The sequence below is a fragment of the Balaenoptera acutorostrata genome, chromosome 12 (assembly GCF_949987535.1).
Source record: "Balaenoptera acutorostrata chromosome 12, mBalAcu1.1, whole genome shotgun sequence".
In the NCBI taxonomy this organism is placed as follows: Eukaryota; Metazoa; Chordata; class Mammalia; order Artiodactyla; family Balaenopteridae; genus Balaenoptera; species Balaenoptera acutorostrata.
In genome coordinates, this window is record NC_080075.1 from 34,401,524 (window position 1) to 34,419,127 (window position 17,604).

Here is a 17,604-nt window from a genome sequence, read left to right on the forward strand (position 1 = left end):
TACCACTTTGCTCAGCAAATCTTATTTTGGAAAACTTCTCTGCCCCATTTCATTTGAATTTCCCCCCAGACATCATCATCTGGGAATCACTGTGACAGATCTCACATCAATATACCTGCCTGAGAGATTAGAATTATGTCTTTCCACATATATTGCAAAGGAGAAGGTGTTCCGTTTATTTCCTGTCCCCTGACTAACGCTTTCCTATCACCATATGGGTGCACATACTAAAGTTATAATGCAAGGAAACATTTATCCTCTTCAGATACTATTCAGAAAGCCATTTGGCACCAGTACGGAATTTAACTTAAAGACTCTGTAATTTGGAATTCACCAAATACATTCAGAGTTCTAGAAAGAGAAATAAAAATGGTGGCGGGGGGGGGGACCCACCTTTTTTGTTTCTGAAAATAATACTTAAGGTCAGAACTGTTTAAAAAGAAGCACTGCTAAAAAGTTACAGGATTCAGAGAAACATAGTATTTTTGTACAGTATCTTCTAAAATGTTCAGATCTCTCTCTACATCTCTTTACAATGTAATGCCTCTAAGTAACTGGTTTCCCAATAAATTGATTTTGATGCCGCTTCTGCTGTGTTCTGTGTGCTTAATTCAAGCAGAAACTTTAGCAGGGGAAAATTGTTAGCAGAAATTTCTACTACCTAATGGTTTGCTTAGAAGGGGAGAGGGTAACGTGGGGAGGGGATGATTGAATTTCCTCTGTACAGAGGTTCTGAGTCATCTATAAGAGTCCAAATCATGGTACCTATAACTTCTTACCCTGGTGGGTTGGGAAACCCATGATGACATGATATCTCTACCCCCAACCACGCTTTTCTCTGGATTCTTCTTGCTTAGTTACATATGCCTTTTTCCTGCCCTCTTGCTAACATGTGCCCAATGACATACTTCTAACCTGCTAATATTTCTTGGAAGGTAAGCTCTCTTGCATTCTGATAATTGTCTATTTGATTTTAAAAGCCAGAGCACCCTGAGGCACCTCTACCTAGATAAAAATAGATTCGTTTATTAGAGTTTGCAAATACTTCTGTAATTACCTGTGCATTTTACTCCTTCTGCTTAAAGAACTTTATGATGGATTCATTTAAGCCGAGGAGATCTTTGCTAACTTAGAAGACTGAAAACAAAATTCCAGGGCAACTCTAGCTGAAGGTGGTTGATTTAATATGATTTTGATTATGTCTCTTCCCCTTAGGAAATGCCTTCAGTATTCATATTTGAGGCACTCTTGTGCTCTTTGAATAGTGCATATGATGTAAATCATCAAGTAATTTTGCATTTATCAAGCAGCCACGTTCTGCTGCTTTGGCGGGTGGGGGGAGGTTCCAGCCTCAGTTACAGGCAGTGTGGAGCAGATGACCACATGTCGGATCTGATTTGAGTTTGTCCCCAGACAGTATTTCTGCATCAGCCAGAACTGTCATGGTAGATGTGGAGATGAGTGACTGGGTTTGTTTTCATTCCATCCTGAGCCAGCACCAGGTAGAGCAGGTGTCAGTGCCTGGCCCCGTGTGTAGGAGCATTGCATAGTTACGCTGAATGTCTTTGTGCCTAACATCTCCATCTCCTTTCCTGCACATCGTGCCTGTCGTGTTCCGAAATGTGAGACCGTGATTGGTTGTGTTCCAATTTGTGTGCACTTTCCTTGCCTGACTTTTCTTTTTCTGTTTTTCCTTTTCCATTTTCAACATCTATTATTTGGTTCCACAATGTTTCTGCCACGGGTTGACCATTAAATGTTCCAAGGAGAGTTGAATGGACCTGTGCATTAATTCTGCATTTTGTGCTTTTCTAGGTATCCAGAGAGAGCCCAATCCCTATCCTGTAATAACTGTAGAGCACTTTAAAGAATCAACGGGTTTTAAAGGCCTTCCCCTGTATCCAGACCCCTCCAGAGTACCTGGAATGAAAACTCAGAACAGTTTAGACTATGACTACTTGGCCCGAGATGGCCCTTCCAGCAACAGCTCGTTCCACAGCAGTGAAGAGGAAGGGACCGACCTCGAGGGGGACATGCTGGACTGCAGTGGGTCTCGCCCTCTCCTCTTGGAGTCATCAGAAGAGGATGAGAGCTGCAAGCCTCCGCAGGGGAAGCTGGGAGGAGCCACTCCCTTCACTCAGCCGGAAGTCTCTCCTGAGCAAGCCAAGGCAGCGCAAGGTGGAAGAAAGAACCAGTTCGGAGCCCTCACGCAGCCAACCGCTGATGGACTCGGTGAGCCAGATGTTTTCGCCACTGCCCCCTTCAGGAGCTCGAGGGTTCCCGCTGATGACGTGGACATTTTCACCAAAGCCCCATTTGTCTGCAAGGGCAGTGTGGCCCCTTCCCAGCCAGAGGAGGCGGACGTGTTCTTGAGAGCTCCTTTCACTAAGAAGAAAAGCATGGAGGAGTTAACCGTTGCCCAGAGCGCCTCCCCGGAGTCTCCTGCGCAGCCCGGTCTCCTCCGTCAGACCAATGACATCCCTCTGCTCCCGGGCCTTGACCGAGCCGTGCATCCCTCTGTCCGAGCTCAGTATTCCATGGCTGGTTTTGCCCAACCGTCTAACCACCCCTCCCATTCTGTACAAGCAGCAGACCATCTTGACAGCGTCTCTCCCAGGGGCACCTCTCTGGAATCTGGGGCCCATCCTAATGACAGAAACAAAGGACCTCAGCCCCAGAAAGAATCTGTCTCAGGCCCCGTGGCTGGCAAACCATTCCGCCCCCAGTCTTTATCCAAATATTCCCGTCACTATAGCCCGGAAGATGAGCCAAGTCCAGAAGCCCAGCCCATCGCTGCCTACAAAATTGTTTCACAAACCAATAAGCAGTCGATAGCTGGCTCTGTTTCCATCACATCCCTTTCCTCCAGGACTACGGAGCTGCCAGCTGCTGATCCTTTTGCTTTAGCACCCTTTCCTTCAAAATCAGGCAAGCAGAAACCTTAGGAGCCATACCTGAGCCTTAGGCCTCTGTCTCTACCCCACCCTTAATACCCACCACATCACTCCCAGCTGAGCCTTCCTAAGAAGAAATATTGACATATCAATTATTATCTTTCAGTTCCATGAATTAGCAGGACTTCTTCAGTCAGCAAACTCAGTCGAGGTGATAACTTAGTTGAAACTCCTTTAAGTTATGCTCAATTCTTTTGTTTATATTGATTTCTGGACTTTCAGGCATTTCCATCTCCACCTCCACCCAGAGCTCTGCTTTTTGTTGTTTGCCCAGGAACTGTTTAAGTCTAGAACTACTTCCCGGTAAATCCAGAAATAACTTCCCAAAGGGGCCATGTTATTGCTAGTTTGACTCCTGTAGTTCCTGTTCTGAGTCATGTCTATCGAGGAATCAAGATGAATTCCTCCCGGACTTGGTTTCATACTCTTGAAAAGGGTATATTTCAGGAAAGAAAACAAGATAAAAATTCTGCACATCAAAAGGAAGTGTAATCCCGCAGATACTAACCATTCCTGTGAAGCCAGCAGCTCTAGAAGGATTCTCTGGATCTGAGTCTGTGCAAGCCACACTGGTCCTCGTGCACGAGTGTAGGTGGGTGTGTGACGTGTGTCAGATCCTTTCCTTTGTAGAAATGCAAACAGATACCTATGCTCGTGTCTAATAGTGTTGAGCCTTCCCCGTGTGCACACTTTAAAAATTCGTGTGAGCGCACAGCTATGTGTGTGCACGTCTGTGTGCACAGGAAACATTCTTCCTTTAGCTAAATCCTGTCCCACCTCGCGTGCCTCCACAATCACTCATTTGCTGGCATTGGTCTCCTGACCTAACTGACTTGAACCCTGTTTTTATTGAGTTTTTTCTCATGGCAAAATTGAATTCATTGGAATGTATAGGAAAATCCTGTTGGAACTGAAGTTTCTAAGTAGATTTTTTTTTTCCCTCTAGAATTTGCTATGAACAAATTCCATTTACACAGCCTCGAAAAATTAATTATCCTTATACAGTTCCCCCTCAGAACAATAGAAAAGAGCACATTGTTACAGTTCCAACCACTGGGTTTGTGGTCTAAGTAATTTTAAAAAGTACTTAAAAACCATAGGTCTGAGCACTCCATGCTGTCAATACGAAATTAATTAATCATGAGACTAGGCTACAGACTAGATTTGCTTGTTTGTTTTTCCACATCCTTGCCACCTCTGTGTACTGCTTCTTGAGGAAATAGAAATCTGAGACATGTAAATAAGTTTGTCTGGGAGGAAGGAAAAGAGCTGAACCAGCCAGCCGTGAAAACCTTGCTATTCTCTGTCCCCTTGGATGCTAAAGTAGGTCAGATAGGTGCCTCACTTGTGTTTTTGAAATGTCTTCTAATTCTGGAAAGATCTGACTTATTCTTGGCTGTTTTCATACCCTTTATTATTAGTGCCTTAAAATGAAACTTACGTCTCAGTGGGAAGATTTCTGCTGAAGATGTTCAATTTCCTATTTCACCTTGAAAGCTTCCTGTGACTTGTAGTAAATGTTAGTGATTTCTCCATTAGCTGGAGATGTTGGGAGAGTTGCTTACCAACCCAGATTAATGATTTAAGAATTATGGGAAATTTGTACAAGAATCACGCCTGAATGCCAAACTCAACTGCAGTTAAGTGTCATACTTTTAAATTTGAAGTTCAGGGATCTTGGCAGTAAAATATGAACAGACACTTTTCAAGACTTTTTCTAGTTTAGTCTCCACCTATTTCAGCTGTCCAGGTTAAAAGATAAATTTAAATCATAGGCACTGGATCAGGGCTCCTAGCAATGATTTTCCAACTGAGGTTTCAGCAGTGCTGGTCCTTCACTTTTGCGGATGCTGAATGTTCATTGGGCTTTTCTCCCAATGATCATTTCTGAATTTTCTGTGTAACAGTGGATGTAGAATCATCTTTCCAGTTGAATAGTTTTGGCTAACAGGTGTGGAACTTAGCACCCCAAACTCTTCCCTTGCCATTATCAATTAAAGCCTTCACGTGCAGGAGTGAAAAGGATGGGAATATTCAAGGAGAGTTCTCACCCCAGAAACTCTTAAAGCAGAAGGTCATTCTAATTCACCAGAGGTATTCAGGATTACCTCTGTAACAGCCCTGCAAAATGACTTTCCTTTGGTTATTTGATCACTCCCCTCCTGATCATTTTAGTTCTCAAAGTGAAAATCAATAAAATCTTGGTAATTTTATTACCAATTTTATTTGAATCATTTGTCAAGCTGTGCTTGTAATCCTTTTTTATTCTCATTGGAGACCTATGATGGGTGGAGACTCTAAATACCTTTTTTGAACAAGAAATTAATATAAACACATGCAAATTACTTTTGTGTTGTTCTTACTGAATGATGCATGAAAATTTTGGGACTATCGGATTACATGAATTATTAGTTAATAGCTAGTGAACTCTGCGCTGATCTTCTTTGGATCATATAGGGTAAATGCATCATTTAAAGACAAAATGTTCTTGGGACTTCCCTGGCGGTCCAGCGGTTAGGACTCCACACTCCCAGTGCAGGGGGCATGGGTTCGATCCCTGGTCAGGGAACTAAGATCCCGCATGCTGCATGGCGTGGCCAAAAAATAAAAAAATAATAAAGATAAAATGTTCTTGCCAGAGTCCATCCTGAATCTGGAAATCTGGAAAATTTTCATTTTAAGGGAATCAGGAGTGCTCAGGGTGCTTTGAATTAGTAGCAAATGCATGTTTCCAACAACTACTGCATTAGGTTAACAGTAAGGAGAAAAAGAAAACATATAGTCAACAAAATACTGCACTACTTGTTTTAGTTTGTTTTATGTGTTACTTGTTTTACACATATACGGAATGCAGGAACCTGTGACCTTTCATTTCAGTGGAGCACAGTGAGCCAGAGTACATTTAGACATAAAGCACTGACCCGCAGCATGCACTGATGAACTCTTAAAGAATCCACATTAACGGACTAACAGGCACTATTGAATTAATGAAGTTATCTTATGTGTGGTGAAAAATATTTAGCATGTCTGTTTCTTGGGTTCACATACAGATAACCCTTTAGCTCCAAATCCTTGTTAGATTGGAAAACGGAATGAACAAAATTTGACGCTTGAAGCAGATGCAGGGCAGGACCCAAAGAAATCTAGGTCACAAACTCCATTTCATTTTGGGTCCACTCATTGTTGAGTTGAAAAGTTCATATGTGTGGACTGGTGTATATGTATTCACACGCCCATGTTAGGTCTGAGTTTAACCTGGCAACCTTTCTGAACTGTCAAGAAAAATACCAGTATCTTATTGACCCATTATTTAGTAAGTTTTAGAATACATGTACATCAATGTTTTCAACTATTTGGTGGACATTTCGCTGACTCAAAAAGTAGCGGATTTCAGTTTTCTTTAAAATAGGTGTAATCACCAGAGTGATTCTGACAATAGAAATTCAATCGTGCTGTATTTGCTTCCCTAAGGAAGTTGTCAAAACATAGGTTATATAGTATGTATGCATCCTATCAAATAGGAAATTTTATTATAGGAAACTAGAGAAGGGTGAGATCCAACTCACTCTTTAGCAGGAAGGATACTACCTAAATTGGAGTCCCTTGGGTCCCTTTAATAAAGAAAGATGTTATTCTCTGCTGTGTATTTGGAATTGAAATTGGAGAACACAGGCCAGTCAATTTCGGAATTGCTGATGGTCACACAGATACAGTTTTATATGAGAAATTTGGAACCCAGATTATTCTGATGAAAGGTACATCGGAGAGCCTCTGAAAAGACCACAGCTTGTAAGGAGGCAAGAGCTCCTTGTAAATGCCCACAGCCATCCCTGAGTTCTAATCCTCCAATCCTGTCTTCTGGAGTAAACATGAAGATTTTAAATGTAATCATGTAAATTTAAATTCTTGCTTTTTCCAGTGACTGTTGACTACTTGTTTGTTGGTTGTTTTTTTTGTTTTAACCACCAGAACACTTGCAAACTTGTGAAGTTCACTTAAGGAAGGATTTCAAAATGCTTGAAAATAAAAAGTAGTATCTGGCTGGGAATTGTTTTTGTGTTCTTTTGCTACAAGATAAATTTGCTAGGTTGTGAAAACAACTAGCTGCTCAGCTTCGATGTGGGAATCCACACTGGCAGTGTCTTGATTGCCAGGATGCCATCTTGCTCTCTGACTTCCTGGTCCTACCAGCCTCATTTGCACCTTGACCTTTATTAGGAAACAGGCCTCCCACGTGTGATGCCCAGATCCCATCTTTAAACTGCCAGACACAGGTCTTTCCTGCTTTTTCTCTACCCCTGCAAGTCTTCCTGGCTCACCTTCCTTGTTCATTTCCTCACTTGACATTCCCCTATTATAATCGTACCAATAAGTGGGGAGTGAGAGGTATGACTGAATGAATGATCATGCTAATTTTTGTTTGCCTCCCTTGTTACTGTAAACAGTTTTTTCTTAAATTTTAGCCTAGCCTGTGATAATCTCACCACACTGGAATAATTCCAAATAAGAGTGAAATGGCTCACCTTCCCCTTTTCTTATGGCCTAGAAGAAAGGATGAAGGAAGGTCGGCAGAAGCCCAGCCTTACTCTGAAGACACAGCCCCAAAACCTCATGCTCTCTACCTTGATCTAACACAGGCCCAGAGTGCCCTAGAATGCAGGGGCAAGTTTATGTTTGAAGGGACTCTAGAATAGCTTGTAAAAATGGCTAAATGGGGAAATTCCCTGGTGGTCCAGTGGTTAAGACTCTGTGCTTTCACTCCCGTGGGCCCAGGTTCGATCCCTGGTCAGGGAACTAAGATCCCACAAGCCAAAAATAAAGAGGCTAAATGTTAACCAGCACACTGGTGGCTTAGTCCAGTATTCCTATAACTTGTAATTCCATAAGAAATTTAGTCTGAGTTACTTCTCTGCAATCTCAATATGAGTGACACAGTGTTTTGAGTTCATAATAACAATGTTTTTTTCTTGAAATTAAGTCAATGTCATCTACATTGCATTTAATAGAACCATATATACATGTTAGAGGGATCTATGTGATTCCTTTTGGTAAGGAATTACAGAAGTGGTTTTTTTACAATGTCAGTTAAAGTGAGATTTGGGGAGTGAGAGAAGACAATATCACCTTCCCACTCTGAAATGGCAAGTCAGTTGTATCTGAGTCAACCAAAGACTCCTGTTTGAGGAGTGTGATTGGAGTGTGTGTGTGTATCCTCATGCTTTCTGCCATGGTGTTAAAGACCTCCTAATGAAGGCATCCAAAGAATACCAAGAGGTGACAGTAGGTATTTGAAATGAATAAATTCAGTTCCGTTAGCCTACCGAGTTAGAACTGGAGTTGTACTGGACAAAGGTGAGAGAAAGCAGCCATTGCCTTAGACTCATTTCCACAGTAAGCATGCTCTTCTCATCCACAAGGATAAAACTCAGTAGGGTTTGACCTAAACTCTCACGTGTGGTATTGGGAGGGCAGTAGTGAGCAGAACACTACAAGGCCTGCAATATGTTGCTTTGAAAGAGGGAATATTTAACGTCATTTGTTAGGGGATAGGAACGGAATAAAGGCCAAGGACCATGCTCATGGCATGCAGAAGAGGTGAACGAACTCCTTCTACTGACTATATTTTGAGTTGACTGAATGAGGAGGTCGACCCAGCTGTAAGGAGTGTTGAGGTCATCAGACCTCAGGAAACAATATGTGCATACAATCTCAAGGTCTGTGAACATGAGAAAGGGAAAAAACATAGAGTTAATCTTAACAGTTTTTGCAATACCTCTTTTTTGCAGACTCTTGGGTTTATGTTATTGCACCCTTTGTGTGAGCTATCTTATGTATCTGATAGTTTTTATGAATACTTGTTTGAGTTGTAAACTCCTGTACACTTTATTAAAATGGACCTAATTAAAATAAACGATTTACACCTTGTATTATTTCTTAAGTCAGATCTTCCTAGGATTGAAGGACTCCATAAGCACCTTTCACTTAGGTCAAAGCCTAGCTCTACATTTTTAAGTTTCAAAGAGCAGCTCTTGGTTGCTTGGTTGCTTGGTTGGTTGGTTGGTTTCCAATGCTGGCATTGTTATTTCCTGAGACCTGCTTTTCATCTAGATGTTTCTGGAGGCATAAATGAAGTAATACAAGATAATGGAGCCATAAGGACTGAGCTGGGAAAATCACAGAGCTCCCTGCAATGTAAAGTTTCCTGTGAACTTCTAAAATGTGTTATCTGAATGTGACCTGCATCAATATGCAGTCTTCAAAAAAGAAAAAACAGCCCTAAAGAGAGACCATAAGAAACTAAACAGAGAAATCTTGGGTGGAAGTGGATTATACCTAAAAATTTTTTAATCCATACTGTGGGGAAAACCTGCCTGCCTATTTCCTTTCCAACCAAATCTGAGAAAATAACGAAGCTTTAATGAGTTTGACATCTGTGATTCAGGGAGAATTGGTAATGGGCTGAGTTCACAGACATGGTGTTCAAAGAAGATCCAGGGATCCAAAGAGCTCTAGTATAAGATGCATGAATAAAACCAGAGTTGCCTACTTTTTCTGAAGATTTATTTAAGATCTGATTCATCTATCTATCTTTAAATATGTGCCCTACCTAGTTCTACAATGTGAAGTTCTTATGTTTTTTCTATTTCAAGTTATCATTAGCCAAAAGTAGTCTTCCTTATCGGTGACTCGGACTGTTCTGGGGGAAACCCTTTCAGGTGCATCACTCCCACTGAGATGCAGGAGGAACCTTCTGCAGAGGTGGACAGAGCTTACCTGTGGTGACTTATCTCTGCCTTAACTGTAGGGAGAGCCAGAATTAGAAGCTCCAGCTCCCCTGGGGTGGTCTCTCTTTGCATACACCCTTTGATGACTCACTTTTGCCAGCCCTGAGACTGGTTGGTAAGAGACCAGCCAGGGAGGAGATGCCCTTGTATTGTCCCCTAGGTGAGAACCAAGTGGAAGGAACCAGAGCGAGACCCAGGGAAAAGCCAAGAGCAAATGGTTTAGACCTGTTTCTCTGTATTTGAAGATAAAGATCTTTCCCCTTACATCATGTATTTTTTTCCTTGAGTTTATCTTTCCTCATATTGAAGTATGTCAGCCTACAAGGAAGACGACCAAGTACTTCTTCAACCTGCTTTTATGTAAGCTTAGCCCAGAGGCCCAAAGGACTCCAAGTATTCCCTTCAGAAGGCAGCCCAGTATTCCAGTGCTGAGATTTGGGACCAACACCATTGCTACATGTGGAATTCTTAAAGTCAGATATTGTGAAATTAGTAGTTCTACCAGATCTCCCATGCCTCATCCTGTTTTTGAGCAGGACCTTTTGACCCCAAGGACATATTTTATTTTTCACTCTTTAGAGAAACCTTATGTTATCTGAGAGGAATGAATCACAATTTTCTCTTAGAGTAATCAAAAATTAGATATAAACTGTCAGGCTTTTTTTCAGTTTATAACGAATATTACTGGTAGAAATATTCAAATAAAATTCAAAACAGCTAAAACTGCACATCAAAAATTGATGGGGGCTTCCCTTGTGGCGCAGTGGTTGAGAATCTGCCTGCCAATGCAGGGGACACGGGTTCGAGCCCTGGTCTGGGAAGATCCCACATGCCGCAGAGCAACTGGGCCCATGAGCCACAATTACTGAGCCTGCGCATCTGGAGCCTGTGCTCCGCAACAAGAGAGGCCGCGATAATAGTGAGAGGCCCGCGCACCGCGATGAAGAGTGGCCCCCGCTTGCCACAACTAGAGAAAGCCCTCGCACAGAAACGAAGACCCAACACAGCCATAAATAAAATTTTAAAAAATAAAAAAAAATTGATGGAAGACTGAAATCTTGACATTTTAAATCAAAATTTTGATTTGGGAAATTTGAATTTAGTAGGTATAGTGGGCACAAGAGAACTCAGTAGTAGAAACCGTTGGTAAAATTTGAAATGAACTAAAAATTGACAAATAAATCTCCATTGTAAAATGTATATAGAAAAGGCTGGATTCCAATGAATATAATTACAATAAAATGCAAATACATTGCATAGGAAATTGATCCCTTGTCCATCATATCCTAGCTGTGTAATCTTGAAACATTACTGAACTTCTAAGGGACTCAGTTTCTTCATCTGTAAAATGGGGATAACATTAAATGCCCATGATATAGATTGTTATGAGGTGTGCTTAGAAAATGGCCCACTTTAAGTGCTCAATGAATGTTAGCTATTTCTGTTTGATTCACCAGCTTTAGGGGCACCAACATGTGGTAATATCACAATTCCCTCAGCCCACCTGAAATTGTGCTTTACCTGACAGTTTTTAATATTTGTATTTATTTTATATTTTGCACACGAGTTGAGACTTTACTAATCTTTCATATAGCACTTTCAAATTCATATAAAATGTGACCATGCTAAGAGCTTGAACAGAAATGAAGAGAGAGCTAGGGAGCTTGCCAGTGGGGAACGTGGATAAAGAAGGATTAATGAGGGAAACACTTGAATATGTCTGTATGCCAGCAGCTAAGGAGAAACAAAGTGTAGAGAGGGAGCAGATGAAGACGAAGGAATAACGAAACGAAAAGTAAATGGACAGCAAGTACACCCAGCACCCAGATCTTCGTTTCTAAATACCATTCTCTAGTGGAATTTCTCCATGGAAGCAGGGCTCCATGGAGAAGCTGCAGATCCCAGGGCTGGAGCAGGAAATATACAGGATGAACCAGGAGCATCTGTAGTGCCAGAAAGTAAAGGAGTGCTAAAAATAATAAATAAATAAATAAAAATCACAGGGACACAGACCCAACCTGAATGAACTTCCAATGCTCAAAGCTGAAACAACTTAAGCAATGAAATAAATAACATAGTATTAGGTTACAACAAAGTATAAAGTAAATACCCATGAGCCCATGCTGATATAAAAAACGACTGAATAAATCAAGAAAAGACATATACAGAAGAATTTCAGTTAATTTATTTAGCTCCCCCATCTCCCCAAAGTGGAGCTTAATTCCACAAAACTTAAGTGTGGGTTGTGCGTTCAAAGAGTAGTGTATGGAAGGGGAAGGAGGAGGGAGTAACTTCACAGTGGAAAAACCTGACAAACACTGCCTCAGCCAGATGATCAAGGTTAATCGCAACAGTGATAGGTCATGTTGATAACACGAACCCTATGATGTGATGAGAAGGGCACTTCCTTCTATGGTCTTCCTCCCCCTAACCCATAACCCCAGTCTAACCAAGAGAATAACGCCAAACTGTGGAGTTTGGTTAATGCTGGTTCCTTAGCTGTGGCAAATGTATAATGGTAATGTAAGATGCTATCAACAGGGAAAACTGGGTAAGGGATAAACAGAAACAATCTGTACTATCTTTGCAAATTTTGTGTAAATCTAATATATTCTGAACAAAAATTTTACTTAAAAAAATAATAAATTGGGTGAAGTCCCTAAGGACTGGGAGGGGGAGTAAGGAAGCAGATGGATTGAGAACACAGGTGGAGGTACTGGCTTTAGGTAAGAAAGTTGCCTCTTCTGCTATGGGAAAAAGGAGATAGGATTAATGCAGTGTTGGAGAGGAAAACTTTCTCTCTACACTCTTAGGTTAAGTTCTTGAGGGCTGGCAAATTAAACTGCCAAATGATAGATTAGCAAGAGAAAAGAGGTTTTGTTTTTTTTTTTATTGGAACATAGCTGATTAACAATGTTGTGTAAGTTTCAGGTGTACAGCAAAGTGATTCGGTTATACATATACCTGTATCTCTTCTTTTTCAAATTCTTTTCCCATTTAGCTTATTACAGAGGAAAGAGATTTTTATTCACATACTTACATGGGCATTCACAGAAAAATATAACTCATGGAGGCAGTTAGAATTTGGGGCTTATATATTGGGTTGGACAAAAAGTTCGTTCGGGTTTTTCCGTAACCCGGGCTTTATGAAAAACCCGAACAAACTTTTTGTCCAACCCAATATCATCTTAATAAGGTGCTGCTGCACATAATCAATAAACAATCTAAGTAAGAATAGAAGAGAGTTTTAGTCAAGCCAAACTGAGGACTATAGCTTGAGAAACAGCCTCTCAGTAGCTCTGAGAAGACTGTTTTGAAGAGGTAGGGGAGGAGCCCGGAGATATGTAATGTTTTTGGCTGGTCAGGCATAGATCCTGATAAAAGATGACTGCTCATCGCAAAGAACAGCTATCTCAGGTTGATGATTTTAGTGACCTTCTATGTATGGGAAGATGCAAGAATCTAGGGTCACTGAAATTCTTCCTGAGGTCTGCATCGTAACTATCTAGGGGCCAGTTTATTCAAAACGCAGAATGCCTTATCCCATGCTGGTTTTTTCCCCCGTGAATTCCCTTCAGGGCTCCCAGTGTGAGCCACAGCAGTGGATTGTGACTTAACCCTTTATATAACTGGATGGTGGGCAACATTCTTTCAATGGTTAAAGTACGTGTACAATACATGGTTGACAGGTGATAAGACAGACTATTTTAGTTAGCATAAAGTTCAAGCCAAATCATGTGTAAGCCAGAATAACTTCCCCATACCTCAGTATGTGAACATTTCTTCCATCAAAGGGAAGGAGAAGGGGAGAAGAACACCTATGGGAAAACAAATGATTTTTAGGAAAAGATAAATGGTTTCTTAACGAGAATAAGAGATATGATAGCTTTGTGAGAATGTCTGCTTAGGTGATTTCTTATCCCTGAGCCGAATTCTCCTCTTCAGTGATAGAAGTCAATCTTTCCTGGTTGCTAGACTCCTGGGGAGAGGATTTATAACACTTGAAAGCTTTTGGGAGGCTCTACTTTTAGGTAGATAAGGGTAGTTCCAAACAAAGCTCCTGAAGTGGTATATTCTGGATGCCTTCAGCAGAAAGAGATAAGTAGGTGAGTTTGTGCAAGGCTTGAATAGTTTAGAGAGTCAGTTGCCACCACTGCTACCACCAAGGCCTCTATCTTTTTCTCTGTGAAGTAAAATCTGCTAAGAATGAGGAGGGACTGGGTATCTTTGGAGTAGCTAGTAAAGGGAATGGTTAAAAAATATATATATAACCAGTATTTTGAACAGAATGAGTTCAGTAAGATACAATCAGAAAAAGGGCTTAAATGTCATCTTTTTGTTCTTCCTGCCTCACTCCTTGATTGAAATTTGGCAAATCCCATTGCTTTCTGGTCACTTTCATCTTTAAAAACTATCTTATTTTCTATCTTACTGTCAAGTATTAAAAAAATCTAGCCAAGTCTTTAAAACTTCCATCTTGTATCGGCCTTAGAGCTTTCTTCCTTTCCCTTGGTTAGGTTCAAAGACCAGTCTCCTCCTCTTTCTACACCTGCCTCCTGCAGGATGGGGCAGTAGGAAGGGGCTTGGGATCATGGAGCAGTGGTCCTTTTCCTTGGCTGGGGTTGCCTGTGGCTTTCTGCACTGTTCCCTGAAGGGGGAACAATTTATGCAAAGGTCCTTAGGTGGGAAATAATTCAGCATATTTAAGAAACTGAAAACAGCCAGGGGAGGGGAAAGAGAAAGGAGGCTGGCAGTCAGCCTTCCAGACACTGTATGCTCACACATACAAGCACATACTCAGAGACACAAACTATTTTACGTAAATGGGATCATACTATATGTGCTGTTTCTAACCAGTTTTGTTTTCCACTTAATGTAAATGACCAATAATTGGCAAAAAAGAATTTATTTATTTATTTTGGCCGCATTGGGTCTTTGTTGCTGCGCGCGGGCTTTCTCTAGTTGTGGCGAGCGGGGGCTACTCTTCGTTGCGGTGCACAGGCTTCTCACTGAGGTGGCTTCTCTTGTTGCGGAGCACGGACTCTAGGAGTGCAGGCTTCAGTAGTTAGGGTGCACAGGCTTCAGTACTTGTGGCGCACGGGTTTAGTTGCTCCGCAGCATGTGGGATCTTCCCGGACCAGGGCTCGAACCCGTGTCCCCTGCCTTGTCAGGCGGATTCTTAACCACTGCACCACCAGGGAAGACCCCCCCCCCCCAATTTTTTTAAATCCAGTTTTTGCAAGGGAGAGAAACATATTTTGGTGGCTGACTGAAATGCTAATTGGCATAACTCCCTGAAGTTTGTCAATTAATCACACACACAAAAAAATGGTAAGAGTACTACCTGGGATGAGGTCCCCCAAAGCACCAACACTTAAGAGGCGGGCAGATGAAATCCTGCAAAGGAGAAAGGAGAAGGAGTAACCAGAAAAATAATAGGAAAAATTGGCAGTTGTGGTGCCTGGGAAGCCAAGGAATCAGATTATTAAAGGGAGGGAGAGACCCTCAGCATTCCACGTTCCAGAGGTCAAGAAAGGTAAAAACCGAGAAGGGTCCTTCAGATTCAGCAACATGGATGATGTGGGGGGTCTTGACTAGATCAGCTCCCCTCCCCACACTGGTGGGACACAGAAGGCTGCTTTCGGTGGTTTGAAGAGTGGGAGGTGAAAAACTAGAGACTAAAGTGTAGACAACTCTTTTATGCCATTCAACTTTGCAGGGGGAAGAAAAAGTGGTGGTTTGAGGCAAGGCAGGATTTTTCTTATGGGAAGGAACAGATAAGAGAAGGAGAAGTTGAAGATAGCAAGATGGTTCCTAACTGGGGTATGTTCTTGGGTGGAAGAGCCACATTGCACACTTGATTCAAGGTCTAGAAGAGAGTAAAGGGGAAAGCCGTGGGTGCCACTGAGGTCTAGAATGGGTCAGCAAAGACAGAAGCCAACATGCAGCCTTGCGAATGTAAGATGCACTCAGGAGTCTCACGTGTCCAGACCCAGAGCAGCCACAGTCTGAAGCCCCGCCCACCCCCTTAGATGCCTCCCCTTCCATGTGGCCTCAACTTGTCCGACAACAGGTGTGTTGTTTCCCTTACAGAAGCCAGTCCTCTATCTTCTAGAACAGTGCTTCTCAAACGTTAGCCTGCATCAGAATCACCTGGAGGGTTTGTTAAAACAGATTACTGGACCCCAGCTCCAGAGACTGCGATTCAGTAGGTCTAACGTGTGGTGTGATAATTTGCATTTCCCACGTGTTCCCATGCGGTTGCTGCCCTCAGTCCACATTTTGAGAACAGCTGTCCTAGAGAAAGTTTTTTACCCCAGTAAGATCCTGGAGAATAGTTAACGAACTTTTGTACTTTGCTCTGGAAATCAGTCACTACTCATGCTTATACAGCAAAAGGCAGCTCCACACGAGGTGAGTTCTCTGTGCGTGTTGGTCCAACATGACCGAGTCCACAAACCCAGCCTAACCCAGGTCCACACGGGCCCCATGGGAGAAGGGCAGGCAGCTCGCTGGAGAAAGGCGAGAACCTTCCCAGGGGATGCTTCAGGGCGTCTTTTGAGACAGTCACTGAACTGGGCCTGAATGGCAAGCAGGTTCCTACCAGAGGCAATGGGCGGGTATAGAATGTTCCGCAGGATCAGGCTGTGCAAATGCAGCACCTATCACGTGGAAAAAGCAATGTACGGTTCCGCGCATGCGTGCGGAGTCCCTCTTGCTTACTTGAGGACGCCTGCGCAAGCGTCGCAAGGATTTCTTTTTTCCCCGTTGCCCTGCCTCCTGAAGTAGGTAGGTAATGATTTCAAACAGCCGACGCAAGCCCGCCCCGCTCATCCGCAGCAGAGCCGCGCGCGGCCGGTAGGGTGCGCTATCCACGGTGCCTTGCCAGATCCCGGCCGGCCTGCGCCTGCGCGGGGCTTGAGCACCGTTGCGAAGGCTGTTGGGGGTGGAGCGGCCTGTCCCACACCTGCGCACTCGGACCAAGATGGCGGCAGCAGCTCTCCTGGGCTGGGGAGCTGCGGCGGCTGCCGCGGGGCTGCGGAGGCGGTAGGTGGTGAGCCCGGGGCTGCGTATAGCGGTGCCGCTGGGCTTAGCCAGCAGAGCGGTCGCCTTCCGCCCGCCCTCTCTTACACCGGGTGGGGAGAAGTGCCCCTGACCTTGTCTTTGGGTCCACCCCCGTCGCCGAAGTTGGGGGTTTAAACCCTGAGGTGGGCAGCTCTCGGTGAGGCAGCTCTGCGACCCGGTTCTGGCGGGCCCTGCCGGCCTTGTCCCAGGCTCCGAGACCCGGTGCCTGAGTCCCTGTGGTGGGGAGGCTCCCAGAGACCGGCTGTAGGGACCCCACAAAGGAGCTGTTTTTAAATCGGGGCCCCTCCAGCCCCTCCAACCCGTGCATTCGCTCTGCCTTTTAAACACAAAATCAGAACGTCAAAAATGTCACTCATTTTCTTAGTGAGGCCTAGAAGGGGAACATGACCTATCTGAAGTCACACAGCATCTAAGTGCTGGAACTCCAGATTTCCGCGCCCCACCCACCAAACCCACTCCGTTTCCTTGTCTTTCCTCTTTCCGTTTGCCCTGTCTTTGCGCTTGGCTTCCCAGGGACATCTGTCAACACTGGTTAGGTGAAAGGCACTGAGGACGCAAGTAGATTGTTGTACCCTGGTTTCTCTTACGGAACAAAAGGAGAAGAGGGCCTCACAAGGGTTGACCTCCTGAGTGTTTGTTAGGGGTTTTAGTGCTAATGATGCTCTTGAAGTTGAAGTGCATTTGCTAAAATAATTAGGTTTGCAGAAGGATTTTTTGTTAGTCACCTCCTGTCTCCCTCTCTTATTTTTGAGTAGATGTCTTCCTGGAATAATTTAACT

General features: G+C 43.2%; 2 protein-coding genes across 17 annotated transcripts in view; both read left to right on the forward strand.

Annotated features, from left to right (window-relative positions):
- Positions 1–6,994, forward strand: part of AAK1 (AP2 associated kinase 1) — a 176,351-nt gene extending 169,357 nt beyond the window's left edge. For all 11 annotated transcript variants that reach the window (XM_057557742.1, XM_057557743.1, XM_057557746.1 and 8 more), the window contains one exon: positions 1,816–6,994. In XM_057557742.1, coding sequence (XP_057413725.1) covers positions 1,816–2,945 — 1,130 coding nt within the window. In that variant the 3' untranslated portion in view covers positions 2,946–6,994. The remainder of the gene's footprint in view (positions 1–1,815) is intronic.
- Positions 6,995–16,506: 9,512 nt separating this feature from the next.
- The window catches only part of NFU1 (NFU1 iron-sulfur cluster scaffold), a 29,177-nt gene continuing 28,079 nt past the window's right edge, over positions 16,507–17,604 (forward strand). For 2 of the 6 annotated variants that reach the window (XM_007189779.3, XM_057558469.1), the window contains exon 1: positions 16,658–16,786. In XM_007189779.3, the coding sequence (XP_007189841.2) occupies positions 16,725–16,786 (62 nt within the window). In that variant the 5' untranslated portion in view covers positions 16,658–16,724. The other 4 variants (XM_007189781.3, XM_057558468.1, XM_007189780.3 and 1 more) reach the window with 4 other exon arrangements.